Raw genomic sequence first — 21,742 nt, 5'->3', positions numbered from 1 at the left:
AGAAAAAATAAAGAAGAGAGGGAGAAAGACGCGCGTCGCAACAGCTGTCGTCCACCATCAAAACGGTAGCGGGTGCAAAGACGGCCTACAACAGATAAAGATATGGTGGCAGGCTAGCCCCAGCCGCAAGCAGTGACCTACCAGTCCCAGCCCCATAAGGCCAGGAGTAACCCCCCCCCCCCCCCTTTCTTGAGCTGGAGCGTCCCTGTTGGAGGGTAATGAACAAGCAAGTAAAAATGATAACAATCTTCGCTCTTTATTGCTCCTCGTCTAGACTAAAGAAAAAAAATACTACTCAAAAGCTCCCAGCAAGCAACACAGCGCGACACAGTAGCGCTCTCCAAGGAATCCGATGAAGATGAGAAAACAATCTTGTCCATAACTGGCACCAACCAAGCTGCAGCCACATGGGTGCTGCCACATGGGTGCTACCACATGGGTGCTACCACATGGGTGCTACCACATAGCCCTCTGCACCCCGGACAGGTTGTTGTAGTCGGCCAGATGGCGGAACATGATGCGAGATACCCGCCAGGGGCGCACGAAGCTGCGCGCCCGCGAGGTGATGACGCAGCGACCGTGGATGCGGGTATAGCAGCTGTTCAGGGGGAGCGCCGCAATCTCCTTGTCAGCCACTTCCTGCGAACGGGGAGAGAACAACATGGCACTTGCAGCTATAGACCTTATAACTGCTGCGTGATGCTACTGTACCCATAACGTGTAGTCATCACGATGACCGAGTATAACGTTTGTATAGACTTTGCACCTTACAGTACTTATTCTGTGAATTGCTAATGCTACGGGTCATCCTGTATCATATCGTGACTGTCAGGTCGCAGTACGTTGTTTCATCATTCGTGACCAGTGACTACACTGTAAACATTGTATTCTTAATGTACTGTGAAATCGTAGAGCGGGGCAGCGACGTCAAAAGAATTTCGTGTCACTGATGCAACAATGTCGGTTTTCGTACCAAGGGGATATATGTTTGTGTATTAAAAAGCGAATAAAGAAGCTGTCTTAAAACAAGATTGGGCATGCATATCATGGTACATATAAATCGCCACCAAATACCAAAACCAAAGTCGAGCGATGCTGCGAGAATTTATATTATTTTGAGCACTATGCAGAGTTAAATTAAGTGCTATATTAATTGCCACGACCCGGCGGCGCGAAGAGGATGGTACGACAGCCACTTTTTTTTTTTTTTAACTCGTTAGCGGTAACTCACGCGTAGTTGACGCTTAATTGAGTTAAGCGAGTTGGTATTGGTTTGATAACTTCAGTTATGAACCAGTTTTTTTAAAGACGCAAACACGCGTCCTGTGTCGTCTACTACTTGTGTGTGCATCCTAAAAAAAAATTAGTTGAGGTTTAAATCTGGTTAACCCTAGTTGAATTGCGATAACAACGGCGGAAGCTTCTTTTGCCTGCTACATTATTCCCTATCACGTCGTATCAGTGTCAGGTGCTACATTATTGGGGACACTTAAGCTCATCCTTTAAGAGTATGACGCGAGAGCGTAAGCTACCAGCCCACATATAAATGAGAAGGGTTCAATGCTGCTGAACCGAATGTGGAGCGAAAGCATTAGCTACCGGTGACCGAGCGTTGTTGTTCTCCTTTTACCGTGGCTACGGCCGGTGCTACGCGACGAGGCGAAACCTGGAGCAGTATTGCTATCGCAATAAAAACCGCTACTGATTAGCCCAGTTGTGCCGAGGAAACCCGGATTTATCGAGAGGGTCGTCCTGACGTCATGCGAAACTGATTTCACAAATTGCGATATAAGGTAGCAACACGATCATTGTGGCATGTAAAAATGTATATTACTGTCGTTGAAAAGGAAGTAGGTGTAATATAAGATGCGAATCAAACTTTTCACAGATGAGTCGCTAGTCAGACACGCTACCCCTATAGACCACCGATGCACGCTCGTGCGACTTGTGATGAAAGCCTTATTAGACTATGCTGTGTCCGCAAAATGTGTCGCCGGATATGACGTCAGCAATCATGACCGGAAGTGGGCTGTGAGACAAGGTATAAAGAAGTTGGAAATAGAATCACTAGTCCTTAAAGGTGATAATAATAATAGTAGTATGGTTTGGTTTGTGGGGTTTAACGTCACAAAGCGACTCAGGCTATGAGAGACGCCGTAGTGGAGGACTCCGGAAATTTCGACCACCTGGGGTTCTTTAACGTGCACTGACATGGCACAGCAGACGGGCGCCTTACTTTTCGCTTCCATCGAAAAGCGGCCGCCGAGGCCGGGATGTGATCCCGCGTCCCTGAGAACAGCAGTCGAGCGCCGTAGCCACTGCGCCACCCCGGCTGGGTCAATTAGTAGTAATTAATGATAATCATTAATATAACTACTAATCGCCGTCATTGCTATAGTCATTAGTCATGTGACTTGTACTCGCTGTCAGGCATTGTGACGGAAACGCCTCATGCGGCGCCATAACTCGATGACTTCACAACCGCGGGTATTAGTCGATGATGCCATAATGTCACACAGCCAGCCAATCGGAAGGCTGCGTCAAAATACTATGTTCGAAATTTCCGGACCCCTCCACTACGGAGTCTCTCATAGCCATGAGTCGCTTTCGGACGTTAAAGGACCATAGACACCAAATTTTGATGGCATTTTTCTTCTTAATGATGCATAAGCCATTCCTGTATATTGATCCGCACGCAGTTTTCGCCTCGACCGCTAAATAACTGAATTTTCTTTCACCAGTTTCGGTTTCGACACCCGAGATATAGCTGTGACGTCACAATCATGTCTTGATTCGCGGTATGAAAAAACAGAGACATAATCGCACATTCTTCACTTGTAGTGATTCCTGTTGGCAGATATGACCGGGCATTGATTGGCAGGCAGTGTGACGTCACGAGACATCTCATGGGCGAAGTGGCAGGAGCTGTCAACTTGAGCAGCTCTACGAGATAATCAACCCCTTGTACCTTGCAAGTCAGACATGCCGAGGTAAGCCAGTTCAAGTAAAGGCAAACCATGGAAAGTCAATATAAAGTATGCAAAACCAGGTCTAACCACGCTAGCGCACGGTAATGCGTGATTATCTCCAAGATAAACTGCCAGACCATCTTTTTTTTATTGCGAAAGCAATACTACTCCCATTTCCAGCCCTTCGCGTAGCCACGGTGGGTGGGCACGTTTGACCTTTAATGACTCCAGATGGCTGTGACGTCATAGCAGCTGCGAGAGATGGGCTACCAAGTCGAGTCGTAGGGCGGCGGCGGTCGGTAGGCACGGCGCGCCGCGGATGAGATGACGTCACAGTGACGTCATACCAGCTGCGAGAAATGGGCTACCAAGTCGAGTCGTCTAGAGTCGTTGGGTGGCGGCGGATGGTAGGCACGGCACGCTGCTACCGAGTGGAGGCGCTGTTGTCACCTCTTCCTCGCAGTTGAAAGGAGGAGGAGGAGGAAATAAATGCTCGCGCTTGCTCAGCTGAGGCACTCGCTATGCATCCTGATAAAAAAAGAAAAATCACCCCGTCCGGATGAAGCCAGGAAGCGACAGCGGGCTACAGAGACAGGTGAAAAACGGGAACAGCGTCTCGCTCGACGGCGCGCTCAAGATGCAGCTAGACGAGCGCGTCGCGCCTCTCTTGAATCGTCCTCAACCGGTGACGACTCCGAATGGAATGTAATGGACGCTTTGAACAGTGAAGACTCTTTGTCAACGTGTTCACTCAGCAATCAAGAACGTAGGAATGCAACTAGGCGGCAACGATGCGTTCAGGAAACAGATGAAGAACGGCATCGGAACTATAGCGTAGCCATATTATTGCTTTCGCAACCTACTGGGCTTAACTAAAGCTAACCCCAGCTAATTTTTTTTTTCACAGGGATTACAAGGATTTCATAGTACTGAGGCTGCAGTCCATGCGGTAGTCGGTGCGGCAGCGAGAGGGGGGAGAAACAGGGCTCACCCCCCCCCCCCCCCCCCCCATTGTACCTAGTCTCTAGCGCTTCCCACCGCTAACTCAATTAAGTACGCAGTGCAAACCACGAAGATCGCAACTTCGAACGGAGGTGAACAAACGCCCGCGTGCTGTGGGGTGCCAGGGAACGTTAAAAAAACACCGGGGGTCGAAACGGATACGAGGCACGACGCGATTCTCTCCCCCTTCCATCCATTGTGCCCCGCAATCCGCGCTTCGGGCGTCAACCCAGAGAAATGGCAACTGCACCTATCATTTCCTCGCGGCGCAAGTGTGTTACCACCAGAGTTCGACTCCGGAACGTATTACTAATCAAGTCAGACATGGACCCCTCCAACCATCAACTCCCAGATTTGCTAAAAGCAACGCGGCTGTTGCCTGATAATGAGACGACATAATTATATGGCCACAACGTTAACTATTCGTTACAACACGACCCGGCCCTCAAACATTTTTTCATTCATTTTGGTTAAGATAGCCTGTAACGGAGAGCTGCACATGCATTCGGAAACGAACTTGAAGGAAATCGCCAATCATTCTCGCATAGAAAGCAGCAACAAGACAGACAGTGAAGACGCAGTGAACTGGCTCCGATGCCAAATGTTCCCTTGCAGCAGAAAACATGCAAAAAAACTGCGCAAAGCTCAGATTTTTTTTTTTTTCACCGTATACGCAGGCAAGAGCACGATCGATGCACCACATGCGTGGTCCCCTCCGCACTTGACTGCCTTTCGTCAAATTACAAAAACCATCACATGTCGCAATCAGCCAAGAGTAAATAAGTATACTTTGCGAAATTAGAGGCCCCTCTCACCAAAGGAGTCCTAATCAGTCAATCCAATCTAATCTAATAATCACTCCTCCTGATCCGCGCCGGCTGCCTGCCCTATCGTATCCACCAGTGTCAGCCTTAAAGAGCGTCAGTTATCTGCTCCATGCACGATATATATCCAACTAAGTCCACTGTTTTTTTTCTCTGAACTCTAAAGATAATTACCGTCAGCAGGGCGTTATCTAATTTACAACGGACGCCCACGGGTGCCGATAACGCTGCATGCGGCATTAGTTAAAATTGCGCCGAAAAGGGGTCCCACCTGCCTGCGAGAGATCGTTTTTGCGTAACCATGCTCGCTGTCCAATAAAACGCGCAAATAATTGAGCTATTATTGGAAGCAGCGCATATATAGCTTACATAAGGCCAGACACACGACCACGGTTGCGAAGCGGGATTACGTGGCTTCTGCAGCTCGATGAAATCCCCCCCGTTGGCGTAATTTAGCAGAACATTCAACTCAACGCGTCCTTTCGGTGGAACTTCGACCGTTCCGGCCACCCACACAACAGTGGCACTCCCACCAAAGCAACCAATTAATGACCGTTGAAAGCAACGCCGATTCTTGCACTAGGGGCGGGTTCACAGCGAAGCCCAAATTCCCCGCATGCAAAGTTTCAGCCCCCTCGCTATCCCGGAACTCAGTGCCTCCCCTCATGGCAAAGGTTGCTTGGTTGGTTGGTTTATGAGGTTTAACGTCCCAGCTCAGGCAGGAAGAAAACAATTTCGACCAACTGCACACAGGGTTTTTTGTGTGTTATGTGGGCCATGTTCTATATTTAGAACATGGCCCTTTCTTTTCTGAGAGAAAAAAAAAACGAAATAAAGAAACTCATGCAACAAAAACAGTATGCAGTTATTTCCCGACAGCCTGACACACTTTCCTTTTCTCCTGATTGACGTGCCGGAATCTCGTCTTTTCTTTTTAGGGAGAAAGCCTTACTTTTCTCGCGAGTGAAGTGAGCGGGAAGCGATAGTAGCAGCATAACGCGATTTGGTATATCATAATTGTGACGCAAGCGTTCTTTGTGCAACGCTCAGGGTGGTGTCGTACCATTTCGCTTCTCAATCATGGTATAGTCCTGTTGAAGGCACCAGGGATATGGGTTCGAACTGCCGACATATGTACCTCCAGTTGTATGCCTTTCAATTTAAGTGTAGCGTTTCTAAAAAGCCAGTAGCCCAAAAAGCTACTTCTAATCCAGCTAATGCCGCTCCAAAGTTTTTAGTTCTCAAAGGTCAGAGGACGAGAGTTTCCCTGACTTCCGAGATATCTGGCAGGCTGGTGATGCAAATACATAGTTTCAATTACTCTTTCCTAGAGGGAAATCTGGCGACGCAGCACTTTATCCTGAGACAACAGCGGAAAGTGTGGATTCTGGCTGTTCTGTCTGCGCTTCAGCCGCCATGGACGCTCCAAGCATCATGGGCCGGAACACTAGCTGGTGCGAGACACTTTCCGGCGCACAGAAGGGCATTATTGAGATGCCTCATTCAGAAGACGCTCTTTCTGCTTGCGTAAGTGTACCGACATACCGTTCCAGCGAAAAGCAGAATACGAGATGCTTTTGTGAGTCCATATAAGAAATTTCTCAGCTCTGGTTAAAAGGCTTCTGAAACGGTAATAGCGATACTAATTTAACGCGAGAAATCCATAGAGGTGGTGTAGGTTTGTGAGTATTTGAGCCAAATATAAAAGTCTGCGGGAACTTATAATTTACAAATAATTTTTTAAAGCGCTCCTGGCGGCCGCTCGCCACCGATTAGGCCGACAGCTCCCCACGCGCTCCCTTCCCGATGACGTCAGTGGGGCTTTTTGGGTGCGCCCACTCATTGCAGGCTCCCAAAGTGACCCGGGCGGGACGGAGGGCAATTGGCCGTCGCGACAATTTTTTTTTTTTTTCTTGCTCGCCGGCGTGCGCTGAATTCAAGAGGGAAGGAGGGATGTCGGTTTCGATCGCAGATATTTTCGGTGCTATTGAATAGCTTTATGAATTCTTGCTTTGTGGCGAAGACTGAATACCTTTTGCAGGTGCGCGTTTTATAAGCTTCTAAAGGTGGATGGTTCAAGTCCAGGTCGGATTTCTCAACTGTGATTGGTTCCTTTCAGCCTGGGCCGGAAAAAGGTAGCAGGTAGTGGATACCATGGTCGTTGACGGCGCGTGAAGCGGTACGGACTAGCGCACCATTTTCGCGGTCTTTGTACGATGTCCACGTTATCCAGTGCGGCTGCCGAGTGACACCAATGGTGAACTGTGCTGTATTAAATCACTAAAAAAAAAAAAAAAAAAAGGAGGGGGGGGGGGGGGGTGGCGCTGCCCTGGTCGATTTTTTTTTCATTCCCAAAGTTGTTACCCCGACCAGTGCAATAAAAAACTGAGGAGCTCGCCAAAAGACAGAGCGGAATGGTTTCGGCGTATCAATCGCAAAGGCGTTGACCGCTCGGAGTCGTACACGTCGACGTCGCTGCAAAGCCGGACATTTTCACGATATCGGCCTTTCTCTGCTCCACGCAGATCTCGTGCGTATCCACTGAGCCGCATATTTACGCAGAGAACAAAACAATCGCATCGTCTGCTATAGCTCTGCATTTCTCTGGCGGCCCACCAGCCGCTAGCGCTCCTAGCGCATGACGTCAAGTGAATTCCTCGCTATTAAAGAAGAGGCTACATCATTGTTGCCACTCCGGTGGTTTCATGCTCGTTTGCTGAAACTTATAGCTACCATACTGAAATATTAAGACATTTGTGATTGCAAAACGACGCTTCATTTTTTTTTTTTTTTTTTTTGGCCAAAAGTTGTTCCGCAGTCGGTGTACCCATCCATGATGCTTAGGGCAGTGGCTGAAGTTGTCTTTATAAGAATCTCGCGTTGACGGTGGCGGCCTGAAGCTGATGTATTTTTTTTTTCCCACCATTCACCAGATTTCAGTAAAAATATGAGCTACAGACCTGCACACAGAGCGGGGCTACGGCCGCTCAATGGAGGCGCACTTGGCGGCGGGGCTCTATGAAGCTGCGTACGCTAACTTTCGTTAGCTTTTTATCTACTGATGGCGTTCGGTTGGTTTGTTCGTTGCTATCATTATCACACATTAATATTTAGCAGCTGCAGTTTAATCACAATATGCTCCAGCTTTCTCTCCTCTCTCAACACCAGGAATTAACACAGCCACAATGACAACATTTTCAGTCCTAAAACAGAAAAAGAAAGCATAGCCTGTTCTGTCCTCCCTTGCTTTGTCTGCACCACCAGGGATAAATGATAATATCCACTCCGAAATAAAATGGGGGAGGCCATCTGTACACCACACTGCCATCACAGGCACGAACTATAGGACACCAACGCTGGAGCAGTGCTACCAGTGCAAGTCTCTACTTCAGGTTAAGAAACTATGGATGCATAATGAGCCACTCCGGCCCAGTAGCCGAACACGCTAGCCACCGCGGCAGCATACAAGATATGAAGCGCGTCGAGGACGAACGAGCATAACTGTTCATTACCGACAGTTTAATGGTGCATCATGTGATTCGCACCCTCCAAGTCAGGCCGCATGCTTCCATGCGTACAAAGATCAAAACACAATTGAAAATTTTCGTCTCCGTCTTGAATGACAATTGCGACTGAATTTTATATGCAGACGCCCGGGTCACCTTTTGTCACGTCCTGCTTATCAGAAACCATATATGCCGTTCCGGTGGTGAACCTGTCTCGGTAAGTACCGTAACACAGGAGCCGGACCATGCAAGCACCAGGATTCATCCGGTATGCACCGTAGACAGCCGCACAATTTTCCCGCTATCTCGAACGCGATCGCGCACCTGCAGTGATTGTGCAAACATCTATACAACTACCGCTCGCTTAGCTTCCCTTAGCAAGGGCAAACGTTGCCACTACGTACTTTACTGCCTGCGTGGCTATAGGGGGTATTCACGTGATGTCACAGCTGACGTCAGTATGCAGTCGACGCCATCTTTGCGTCCTGTTCTGACTAGTATGGTCGGCGGCTTAGGTTAGCTGGTGTGCGTCCGTTTGCTGTGCCGCTCTACCTTATGCTAGCACCTTTTAATCAAAACTCACTCGGCATCATGAGTAACAGTTCGAATTATCTGTCGTCTGCGTGATGCGGACAGAGACCTGTAAAAAAAAAAAAAAAAACAAATTCGGCACCGACCCATTTGCAGTCGATGAGCGCTGAGCACGGTAAGCGTCGACCGTCGGCCGCGCATAAATATGTGCAACATTCATGTGTTCATTGCGCTATACGAACGAACTTCGTCACAAGAAACCAACTGAAAGGCTACACACCACTCGAAGAACACAACTACGTTACAAGCGGCTGAGCCGCGGTTTAAGCAGACGAACTCGCGCTTTGCGCAGTTGCATGCGTGCCGTACAATACTTATCCCAGCTAAACCGCTGAGTCCTTCTAGCTTAAATTAGCACAGAAATAGCATTTTGTAGTCAGTATTTTTTGTACAGAACCTGTTTGGTGTACTTGCCTCATTCGATCAGAAGAAGTCGGATGTTTGCATCGTCTGTGACGGTAACGAAGCAAACGAAACCGCTGCCACAGCGATGGAGCCGGTGGCCCCACCTCGTTGCGTTGCAGACACGAAATGAATTTTTGCAGCAAAAATCTCTTCAAATACCGTGCTGTTTTTTGCCAAACTAAGTTTCGCTTATTATTTCTAAATAATTTTATAAAGCTCTTTAAGCCTTCCGCAAAACAACTTTGCCCGCCTACGTTCCTTCAGCGAATATTGCTTCGCAGACGACACAGACGATGCGATCGTCCGACTTCGGATCAAATGAGTCGGGTACGCCAGAGTTTGTCGAGCCTTCCGAGGGCTTGGATTGTCACAAAATACGACGAGGAGGTGTTGGCGGCGCACTGCATGCGCCTGGCTGGACACTGTGATGCATGTTGTCATGTTGGTGTGCTGCTCTTTTACCTGGAATATGACTTGCGAGTGCGAAAAAAGCAGCCATGCCCGGATTGTGGCAACAGCTCCCTGCCAGATAACATCCGAAAGGTTCCAGCCCAGCCGATTTTCGACATATATTTCGTATTTTTCATGGTACTACTTGCGCGGTTGAGCCGTGCGAGCCATACGTGACGTCGCATCTCGGTGAGTTCTTTCGTTTGGGCGGAGTCGTTCATCTGTATTTTCAGAACCGGAAAATGTCGAGGTCGTTCGCGCAGCTCTTCAGCTTCCGTTGCTTGCACTGTGCACGGCTACAACTGTTTACGATAACTCAATAAACCATAGCGGCGGATGCCACCACTCGTGGAACCGCACGGCACTACTTGATACGTACGTTCGCCCTGCTCGTTCGGTGGACACAAAAATGGCTGACTGCGCCTCAGTTACCCACAGTGCACCGCGCACAGCGCGCCAGTGAATACCCCCTATAGTTGACGCGTAGGCCCGCGACCGCCTCGTATACACGGCATCCCAGGGAGACCACGCAATGCGCAAATCCACTTTTAAAAACGAGGTGCGGAGCGGAAAGCTCAGCCCCTATGTCGCGAGCACTCGCATCTCGCTTCGAATATATGGGAAGCCGCGTATACGGCTGCTCCAAGAGAGGACGGAATTATGTAGCATCCAGAGACCGAAAGCCAGGGAGGGATAAACCGATCGAACTAGTAAAGCCACTCCGAAGGCATTGTTACACAACCGGCAGGCGCCGAACCAGATCGATGCAACGCTGTTGCTAGCGTCGCTGTATCCTTGTTCTGACAAGCGATTTATTCTTTTCTGATGAGCCGCATTCAAAAAAAAAAAAAAAATGCAATCCGCTTAACTGTCAATCGACACTACGGATTAACCGGCAAAACCGCAGTAAGGGCGCAGATGCGAGACAAATTCTCGAAAATTATCACGCGTCAACAATGACGTCAAGCGGGCGTTAATTTAAAATTCTGACAGTTCTAACATCACTTGAGCGAGCAACTGCCAATAAAATAAAAGGAAAGCTCGCCCTTGGGGCGTTCTTTCGAATGCTGAAGCATTCGGCGCAACTAAGCGACGGCGGACTCCACCCTTTCTGCTTGACCGCTCGCCCCAAAAGGCGATACACAAAAGTGTAAAAAAAAAAAAAAAAAAAATCCTGCGCCGGCGGACGCTCGTGCTTGAATAGCACTGCGTGCAGATGCGCCCCACTTCGGATGGCACACTTGAACCTGTTTCGTGAACCAGAAAAAACGTTACAAATGAAAAAAGATACTCTGGGAACCGCGCTGAGACGCGCCGGCCCGTACTCTAATACCTTACTGCCGCTGCATACCGACCATAGAAGTCGCCAAGCGCTCTGACGGCCAGTTATAGACGTGGACAACGCGCGTTATGGACTCGGTTTATCATTAAGGTTACTCATAAACCGTCCAGTGCTCGGTCGCCTTCAATACCTTCCACTGCGTCAGGTATCGAAGGCACGCGACAAAGAAAATAAAAAAGGAAAGAAGAACGTGCCGAGAGATATTTGTTCGAAACCAAGGTCAGATTCGGATAAGCATGCTCGGCTTACGCAAAAATAAAAAAGGAAGAAAAGCGTTGGCCATTAGTTGATAAGGTGAATAGTTAAGGCACGACTGCCAACAAATATAATAAGAACAGTGGCACGATCTTTTCATGAAGTTGAGGCTCAAGTGGAGGAAAACATCTGCCACTTGACAACAAGCAAATCTTCGGACTTGCTAGTCTGAAGGTTATGTCAGAAATGGCACACGAACACGTTTCAGTGGTATAGGGAACTAGAATAATGCAAACGTAGAAACCGGTAACTAAACCAACCTAACCTCACATCCTAATATGTGTTGAAGCCTTTAATGACTGTGAGGAATTTAAAAGCTGCAGTTAATGACAGGAATGGAGGCTAGCGAGAATTTTTTTTTGCAAAATCCAGCAAATGATAAATGTTGGTACAGTTAGTCATTATGCAAAAAAAAAAAAATAAATAAAGAGCACTACAGAATCTGCATTGGAGTAATGCGAAAGCACAGATACTGCTATTGGTTGCTTCTAGTTACTTCTAGTTGCTTAATTCATTTCTTGTTTACCCATTGTAGTCTCTGGTAATTACAAATTGCGCGCCGATCCCTTCTTATGCCCTTTTTCGGCTCTACTTCCGATTGCGTGATGTCACACCATTGACATCACCCTAATTGACTGCCTTAATCAACTACTTTAGACCTTGGTACTTTCAAAACTATGCCCTTTTTCGGCTCTACTTCCGGTAGCGTGACGTCACATCCTTGACATCACCTTAATCGACTACTTTAGTCTTTGGTACTTTGAAATTGCGCGCCAATCCCTTCTTATGCCCTTTTTTGGCTCGACTTCAGGTTGCGTGACGTCGCATCCTTGACGTCATCTTAACTGATTGATTTAATTACCTATTTTAGTATTTGATACATTCAAATGTATCAAATGATTAGGCTGATACTATTTTTTGCCTTTACTCTAACATTTTTGCCTCTAATTAATTACCTAATTAACTTTTGGCCTAATCATTTTTTTGGACACATTATGTCACCCTCTATCGATTGACACCACTCATTAACCTCTACCACTTCTCAATTACTCACAACTGCCGCGAACACGATTCAGCGTGTTCTGCCTCTAATTAATGACCTAATTAACTTTTTGGCCTAAATATATTTGCAGACACAACATTACGTCCCCCTCTATCAATTGACACCCCTCATTAACCTCTCGCACTTCTTGATTACTCACAACTGCTGCGGACATAATTTTTTGCTGACGCGGTCTACGAACGTGGTCTGCAGACAAATCTGTGAACATAGCGAAGTAATGCTTTCGCATTAAAAATGACTTTCCCATCTTCTGCTATTGGCTGAAAACTGAAACCACGCCAAACCCTAAGCTTCAGCCTATATATATGAGCGAATGAGGAGCTTGGCATCACTTTGCCCAACGGTTAAAGGTGGAAAATTAAATAATAACCTGGAATGGTTGCAGAATGTTATCTCAAGCCAGGATTATAACAATGCAAGGGAGAATATTATAAGTAGTCAAATGCACATTAAGCTTACTGAATAAATCCTCTGTGTGTGTGCGTTTGTGTGTGTAGGATACTCAGTGCTATCCGAGAAAGCCGACCTTTGCCTAGAAGCAATGAACAATAATTTCAGAGATATCATTACTGAATGTGAAGTAGGCAGTCGAATTGTTAGAGAGGATGCTGGTAAGCTGTTTAAGGAGACGAAAGATTGGATTAAGAAATGCCAAAGTATGAAAACCTCCATCCAACCCAACAGACCGGATAGAACTGACAGAGATATCAAAGCTAATCAATAGGCGCAAGGTGGCCAACATAAGAAAGTATAACATGGGGAAAATTGAGCATGCTCTAAGAACAGTCGTAGCCTGAAAGCTGTAAAGATAAAATTAGGCATAGGCAAAAATTAGATGCATGCACTGAAAGACAAAACGGGCAATGTCATTACTAACATTGACAAGATAATCAAGGTAGCTGAGGAGTTCTATACGAACCTCTACAGTAGCCATTGTATTCAGGACAAGAATGAAATTGGCTGTAATAAAGAGCAATCAGACGTTCCGCCAGTAACGAAAGACGAGGTTAAGAAAGCTGTAGAAGCTATGAAAAGGGGGAAAGCAGCTGGGGAGAGTGAGGTAACTACAGATTTGTTGAAGGACGGAGGGGATATAGTGCTAGAAAACCTGGCCACCCTGTATACGCAATGTTTGGTGTCATCAACGAAACTGGAACCATGGAAGAACACTAACATTATCCTAATTGATAAGAAAGGGGATGCCAATGACTTGAAAAATTACAGACCAATCAGCTTACTATCAGTCACGTACAAGGTATTTATCAAGGTAATCGCTGATAGGACCAGGACAACCTTAGACTTTAATCAACCAAAGTATCAAGCAGGTTTTTTGAAAAGGGTACTCTACCATTGATCTTATCCACACTATAATCCAGGCGATAGAAAAGTGCTCGGAATATAACCAGCCCCTACGAGAAAGCATTTGATTCGGCCGAAACCTCAGCGGTCATGCAGGCATTGAGGGATCAGGGGGTAGGTAAGCCATATGTGAAAATACTGGAAGATATCTATACTAGTGGCTGCACAGCAACTATAGTTTTGCATAAAGAAAGTGATAAAATTCCAATTAAGAAAGGTGTTAGGCAAGGAGACGAGACCTCCCCAGTGCTATTTACAGCTTGCTTAGAGAGTGTATTCAAAGGCAATGGAATGGGAGCAGTTAGGCATCAGGGTCGATGGAGAATATCTCAATAATCTGAGATTCACTGATGACATTGCCTTGTTAAGTAACTCAGGGGCCAACTGCAACTAATAATAAATGATCCAGATAGGAGAAGCAGAAAGGTAGGCCTAAAGATAAACTTGAAGAATACTAAGGTAATGCTGAACAGCTTGGGAAAGGAACAGCAGTTTAAAATAGGTAGCGAAGCGTTGGAAATGGTAGGCAAATATGTCTACTTAGGGCAGGTAGTGACTGCAGATCCGGAACACGAAAGGGAAATAACTAGGAGAATAAGATTGGAATGGAGCGCATTTGGAAGGTACTCAAACATAACTAGCAGCTTACTGGTATTACTCAAGAGGAAAGTGTATAACAGTTGCATACTACCGGTACTGACCTATGGGGCTGAAACATGGATGTTAACGAAAAGGGTTCTACTTATGCTGAGGACAGCACAGAGGGCCACGGAAGAAAATGGTAGGTGTATTGTTAAGAGAGAGGAAGCGTGCAGAGTGGGTCAGAGAAATAACTCAAGTTACTCATATTCTAGTCAAAATTAAGAAATAGGAATGGGCAGGACATGTAGTTCGAAGAGAGGATAACCCATGGTCTCTAAGAGTAACCATTTGGATTCCAAGGGAAGCTAAGCGTAGCAGGGGGCAGCAGAAAATTTGGCCGATGAATGAAATTCTTTAAGCGTAGCAGGGGGCAGCAGAAAATTTGGCGGGTGAATGAGATTAAGAAACTTGCAGGGGTCAAGCGGATGCAGCTAGCAGCACAGGACCGGGTTAATTGGAGGAAAATGGGAGGGGCCTTCACCCTGCAGTGGGTATAGTCCGGCTGATGATGAAGATATATGGGTGTGTTCAGATAAGAACTGTAATCAAGGTCCCATGACCATTTTTTGTTTTTAATGAGATCCTTATATGTGGTGGGCAGATGTCTTGACATAAAGTGAAGGGCTTTTTAGTTTTGCAAGATACAGCATAGTTTTCATGGAAAAAATCGTATACCACTACAGGTGGAAAACGCTGCTTTTGCCATTTCAAAAAGTTGCAAGTTTGGAGCCCTGCTGCTTGATCATTAAGACTTGGTCGTTCATTATTTCTTACTAAATCTACGCAACTATTAAGGAGAGTGAATAAAAATAAATTTTTCTTGCCGTGTTTGTTTTACTAAAAAATTGCAAACTCTGGTTTAGGAGCAGCGCACTGCAATAAAGCCGATTTTCAATCTTATATTACGACATGAAGAAAAGTCACTAAAACTTTTTGTCTTCAATATTAATGCAATTACCATAATTTCGAACAAATTTTGAGGAATTCAGGAAACCGTGCTTTTGCTGCAACTTGGAGAGAGTTACGTGTCGAGTGGCTGCAACTGTTATCGCTCGAAATAATATCACTGAGGGTACAATGTTACTTGATCACTCCTCAGCCCATCTTGGAGAGAGTTATGTGTCGAGTGGCTGCAACTGTTATCGCTCGAAATAATATCACTGAGGGTACAATGTTACTTGATCACTCCTCAGCCCATCTCTAACTATGGTGATTAAAAAAAAAAACAAAAACATTATTTAGAACAAAGGGAGCAAGGTATGGGGCTCAGCACTTCCTATTGGGAAAGACAAAAAAGTCCCCCCCCCCCCCTCACACAAACAAACGAAAAGAAAGATGGCGAACGTGTGCATGTACATGTGTGACCTGACATTACCTTAATGCTTTTGAAAACTTCGTTTGAACTCTAATTGTGACCTGTTAGAAAGAGAACACACTCTTATTCTAATTAGTGATGCAAGCTGTAACGATAGGTAACTGGATGGTGCTATGATTACCGCAAAGGCAAAAAACAAGCTTATGCAAGCATTGCTGACCAAAAGGGGTTAAGAACACAGGAGTGAGTGGCACTCGCAAAGTGGAACGTCTCTGCACCGCGAATTCCGGGCACACTTTCTAGCAAATAAGATTCACCTGCGATGAGGCATCTCTAGTGAAAGGTAAATACATCACAGCAAAATAGAACAACCTCACTGCTATATTAACAGTCAGTAGGATTTGAGAATGCTGTGTGCGTTAAGCGCATTTAGCATGTGCAGTACTTACCTGCTACCCTTTTGAGGAACAGTTATGATTAAACTAGCTTCATGATGAGAAAATTAGCTCACTAAAATGGTGCCTCCAGTTTCGACAATTGCTTATTTACAACAGCGAACGAAAGCAATTGCAAGCGAATAATACCAAGATCCGCTGTGAAGCATGCATCTAAAAGGCTCACACTGCTAGCACTGTAAATAGTTAAGTGGCAGCAATTTTCCTGTTCATAAATGTTGGGCGAAAATTATCGGTGCTCTACAATGTGAGAGCGCGCGGGAGAGATGCCATACCATAAATCTCCTTAGTCTAAATCCGCGGTTTCTATCTTAAGAGCCAAGAATGAACTGCATCGAAGGATGGTGTCAGTATTGGTGATGATTGATAAAAAAAATATCAGTGCGATCTTGAAAAAGCAAAGTTGCTATGCTTTGTTCCTTGCACACGATGAAAACTGCTGCAGGCACCATTTAAAGGTGCGATTATACATTGAAGGGTCACTAGGTGAGTAGCGATAGTTTAATGCAGGAAGAAGTCTGAAAGCATGCTGGTTAGGGCATTAACAGACTTTTCGCAATTCCGGCAAAATAATGCGTATTCAGATAGGTTGTTAACTCTCTTGGTTTGTCATCTAGATGATCGCAATATGCGTATCAGGATGCCACTTACGTTCACCCTTTGTTTACTTTGAGTTGCAGTAGTTGCAGTCCATCTTGCAATGCCCCACTCATGCCCACTTCAAAAAGGCACTCTTCACAGCACGTTCTCATCAGGTTGCGCAAATGATAAAAGCAAATAAACAGAACTTTATGCGTATGGTAGGCACACGAAGCCACGAACGAGAAGCTCAACAATCCCTCGTACTCATTCAGTCTCCTGAATTCAGCTGAATTATACTGCCACTGTGTTTTGTACAGCTGCAGTGGAATTGAGTACAGAGCAATCTTTTTATCATAACAGAGTGCTTCTGAACGCAGCAGCATGCCTTTGGTTTCATGATAAATTAGATGCTCTTCAGCGCCTCCAGCCGCGGCAGTCTAAGCCGCCCTACCAAGAACACGCAGCTACAAAAAGAAATTTAACAAGGAAGATGACATCTGCAGTATGTGGTAAATCCACAGAAACAATTAACCATATTATACTTGAATGTAATGGTATCCATCCGGAAGTCTATGCAGGCGCAGTCACTCTTCCTGAAGCTCTGGGGTTTAGAGATACCAGTGGCCGGGTGAATGAACCTCCGGTGGAAGCTAGCAAAAAACGACTGAAAGATTGGTGGCTTAAAAGCAGGAAAGTGACATGTTAGTAATGTAGAAAGAAAAATTCAACAAATAGAATGATGTATAGTTAACTAACCTAAAATAATAATTAGGATATAGGGAGAAAAAATGAACGTGATAGCAACTGCTACCACCCCGTTTCAAAGGGGACGCTCCTTTATTCCATCCATTCTAACTCCAGCGCAGGTTCACTATAGCAGTCACTTCTTTGTTGTAGTGGACAATGAAGAGACTAAGAGATTGGCTTAGAGCTTGAAGACAAGAATCCCGGACATGGCTATGTATACTGTATCCTATTGAAGACTAGCGCAGCTCTGCTGTGGTTCTTTCTTTTCAGTCTCTCAGCAGCACATGCAGCTGCTGCGAAAACTTCAGGTCAACTCCCTTCAGCTCAGTGCAAGCATGGTTTGAAGGACACTGCTCCCACATCTTACATTTCGATCCAAGTGCACACACAGCAGTGTTGCAACATGAGCAATTAACATGTGCATACAGTCAATGCGCAAAAAGGGGTAAAGCCGAGTGAAGTGTTCATTTTTCCCAGCGAGACGTGAGAATGTTTGAGTCTCGGCAGTTAGAATAGACAAGAACACATAACGAGCAACTACACATGACAGAATTCTGCTTCCAGCAGGCTAAGCTCATGTAGGTCTGACCCATCTCATTTTTCTATTCGGTCGTTCCAGCTCCTATAGGTGGTGCAGCGGCAGCACGACATGGCGGCTAAGTCGGTGATAGCGCCGCTGCCGTATAGCGCATGTTTTGACAAGCGCGCTTGCTTCCCGATGTTGTGGCATCGTTCGTGTGAGATTTGGCATTTAGATAAGCAGCAGTAAGTCATAAGACATAAATATGAAGCTACCTATGAGTTTGGCTACATTAGTTTGAAATGTTCGTCAATATGAGTGCGCATGTATTCGCTACCTCGCAAGTGAAAACTCTTTCAGCATTGCCGCATGTACCAAACATGCCGCATTAAAGGCCGACAAGCTCTTTACGCGGCCGTTTTTACAATATTTAAATTTTATTTTATGGCATATTTCAGCGCGGCGATTGAGTGTAAATATTGTTCACGTGCTCATATACCGTGTATATAACAGCTTGTTTGTCCTCAGCATAAATCATGAGGCAGTCTAAGAAGCAGTTGTATGCAACTGTTCGAAACAGTAGCGAAATGGCTACTTCAGCTTAGTGAAACAGCCGAAATTAACACTCGATGTGTGTTCTTTGCACTACCGCAAGAAAGGCGCGCGATCAAGTGGGGAGAGGACATCTGCAAAGAAATGATTGCGTTTGTTCAGACCCACTGCTCATCCCGTCTGAAAAATTAAAATACAACTTAAAAGTTAGTGCATTTCAAATATATCGCTCCCATTGCTCACACCGTTGAAAAAAGTAAAATACATCTGAAAAATGTGCGAATTTCATATTGTTGCGTAGACGCGGTATGGCCAGGAAGCCATACTTACAAATCTTATCCATCGTTTTTAATTTTGTTTTCAATTAACCTCAAGGTGATGAATCAGAATAAACTAAATCTGAACGACAGCCGTAACGAACAGCTGCGCGTGAAGAAATATAGGCGGTTATTAACGAGAAAAAGGGCTCCCTCTTTTGCACGTCCACCTTAAAAGATATCGCCATACGTTTCATATCAGCTTGGTGTTTAAACAGTGCAGCGCTTTCGTGCAGCTACGATTACATGATATTAAGGCCAAATTTAATGCGATCCGTGAGCATGATTGCACTGACGATGCAGCTTTTTGCCTCAACAAAATATGTCGCTCAGAATCCACATGGGTCGCCAAGTTAAAACGTCTTACAAACCGGCCCAGCAAACCAAAACGCTGCCTTTTTCACATTTGCGCTATGGCAGGAACAACATATTTGCTTTGTCGAACAGTTTATTGATTTGCACATCTCGCAATCGCAAAATATTAGATTTCTTCTCGCATCTCCACGCTCCAAACCAGTGCGGTCGCCCATGCCGCGAAGAGCGACCACCGGCTCGCTGCTTCAAAAACAGGCCGCGCGCCACCGTCACTGTCGCTAAAACGACCGAATAGCAAAACAGCACGTAGGGTAACAGAACAAAGTCAAAAAGACACAGACACAGCGCTGACCAGCAACTGAGGAATTTATTCCTTACAAATTATCTACGTTGTGCAAAATGTTAACCAAGGTACTTCAAAAAGAAATCGCTACAAGGTGAGGCACAGAGACAATCTGCAGCTTGTGACAGTGACAGTCAACGAGTTTGTTTCTTTGTGGGATTTAACGTCTCAAAGCGACTCAGGTAGTCAATGAGATTCCTTTATCTTAAGGAGTACCTTACGTTGGGAAATCAGATTTGCACATCAACATTTGTTTAATGAAACATGTTAGCAACATTGATACTGAATATGGTAGCAGGCTAGCCAGACACATGCCAAAGTGAAAACGCATTCCGCAATTTAGGCAATGCAAGATTCTGAAGAATGATAATCAGCAGCTCGTGTGCGAGATATACGAAGCGTATATCATACATAAGAACAATTCAACACATGCAAGCACTCCTTTACTGACATTAACAAAAAAATAAAAATTGGCTACCTAGACAAGTAAAGACAACAGGATTGACAAAATGACAACTACATGACTCATTCGTCCTTTAGATCACCTACCAGTATTTATTGCCAGCAAGCAGTAAATTCCTCAGTTCGTAGTCAGTGCTGCACCTGCGCCTTCATAACAATGTCCTGTTACATTGCACACTAGTTTGCTGAACCACTGGCCCGACTATTTTCTGTGATCATCTCATGGAAGCCGAAACTTGGAAAATGGTAATAATGGATACAAGGGCTGCAGAGCTGGTTGGTTCATAATAAGGCATGTGTTTCTCCTTTATCCTACCCCGTTTGATAGCGCACTTAAGTCGTGTGTCATGACAATGACTATGGTAAACAGTTTCTGGTTCTGAGTATGAAAAAAACAAACGAAATGACCTGGCTGTGTTGAGTGATAAAGGCATACCCAGTTGGAAGGATGATTAATGCTAGCCAAATTACATCGCCGAGAATAATTTTCCTTTTTCTGGATAAGGCACCCACGTGTTTTCCGAACTGCAAGCAAGTGAAACGCAATGAAAAGGACGCGGCGTATCTGATGGGGCCGGCTTTGTAATTTTCGCCGGGCACTGCCGTATTCCCAATAAAACGGTGTTTTTGAAGCGAAACACTGATGACTGCGCCGAATTCCAAACAGCAAAGCAAGCAGAAACAGCAGCTCCTCGTCTCACGTGGCGAGCAGCGTCAGCTACGAAGTGTTCCCAAGGATAAAAGAAACGAGGGTGCTATGCACTATCACATCAGTTATTACGAAATACGATCGTGTCGTCTCCTCAACCGCGAGGCGACCTTTGCCATTTCTACGAGGTGTCACGCCCCAATGCTCTTGCTTTTTTTTTTTTTTTTTTCAACATGAAAGGCTTCTGTAGATAAGCCTCAGTAAATGAAACGGCGGTGAAGCATTTGCTACGCAAATACAGCGGATGACACGCCGACACAAACTTCACTGCGTAGGCAGCAAACCATAAAGAATATGAACGGTTCGCAAGCAAAACAATACAGCACAGGCAGGTAGTACAAAGGCGCGTATCAGACAAATGCAACGAACGGTACCTGCAAGCTTTTCGGCAGAATGTCATTCTTCCTGAGAGAGTTGATGTTTAGCCTTAGGCGTGCGTACTCTTTGACCACTCTTCTCCTCTTGGCATCTCGAGCCATTCGCCAGTCGGTGTACATGCTTCGACAGGATAGTAGCCCTCCCAACGGCGTGGCATTCTGCAAAGCGCAGCGTGCGTTAGTTTCACGTGCCGCGCAGTACACAACGTGCTCTAAGCACGCCGCTTGCAACAGTGGGATGATTAGGTAACCGGTGCCGATTTAGAGAAGCGCCACGCCAAGAATGCAGTAAACAATGCCTCCTCTTCTGAGAAGGCTACGGTGAAGGGCATGCTCAAATCTCGAGACGCATCATGCGACGTGAAGTAGAGAGGAATGACAAAGTACGACTATGCCCATACAGCCAATTAAAAAAACAAAAACAAACAAAGGTCAGGCAAACAAATGCAGAACTTGCCTGGCTCGGTAACCTGGCGCCTATCATAAATTTGAAGATATTGATGCCTTTATTCAATGCCATATTGAGAAATGAACTGAACGTCGAATCAATAAACGGGCGACAAGTACGCCGCCATCACATGAAAAGAATGTAGGTTCGCAGTCAAATAATACAAAATAATTAAAATTTTTACTAAGTTGA

The 21,742-nt window shown here is 45.6% G+C and overlaps 1 protein-coding gene across 2 annotated transcripts; it reads right to left on the bottom strand.

The window, feature by feature from the left end:
- Positions 1–235: 235 nt before the first annotated feature.
- On the bottom strand, positions 236–21,695 carry mRpS14 (mitochondrial ribosomal protein S14). Of its 2 annotated transcripts, XM_084600868.1 has the most exons (4): positions 21,560–21,695; positions 21,100–21,261; positions 459–639; positions 236–416 (listed from the first exon to the last, which is right to left on the bottom strand). In XM_084600868.1, coding segments are annotated over exons 1-4 (408 nt in total). In that variant the 5' UTR covers positions 21,623–21,695; the 3' UTR covers positions 236–414. The 2 variants fall into 2 exon arrangements, with proteins under 2 accessions (XP_084456994.1, XP_084456993.1); XM_084600867.1 differs by having other exon boundaries at positions 236–639.
- Between the last annotated feature and the right edge of the window lie 47 nt (positions 21,696–21,742).

The sequence above is a fragment of the Amblyomma maculatum genome, chromosome 4 (assembly GCF_055883805.1).
Source record: "Amblyomma maculatum isolate TAMU_Amacu chromosome 4, ASM5588380v1, whole genome shotgun sequence".
Taxonomy (NCBI): Eukaryota; Metazoa; Arthropoda; class Arachnida; order Ixodida; family Ixodidae; genus Amblyomma; species Amblyomma maculatum.
The sequence above is the reverse complement of the archived record's forward strand: the minus strand, read 5'-3'. Positions and strand labels throughout refer to the sequence as shown.

Coding starts and splice junctions, on each gene's coding strand:
- mRpS14 (XM_084600867.1), bottom strand. CDS start 21,622: ATGGCATTGAATAAAGGCATCAATATCTTCAAATTTATGATAGGCGCC. Junction 21,262..21,559: donor GCGCCAGGTTACCGAGCCAG/GCAAGTTCTGCA, acceptor TGCGCTTTGCAG/AATGCCACGCCGTTGGGAGG. Junction 640..21,099: donor TTCTGCCGAAAAGCTTGCAG/GTACCGTTCGTT, acceptor CCCCGTTCGCAG/GAAGTGGCTGACAAGGAGAT.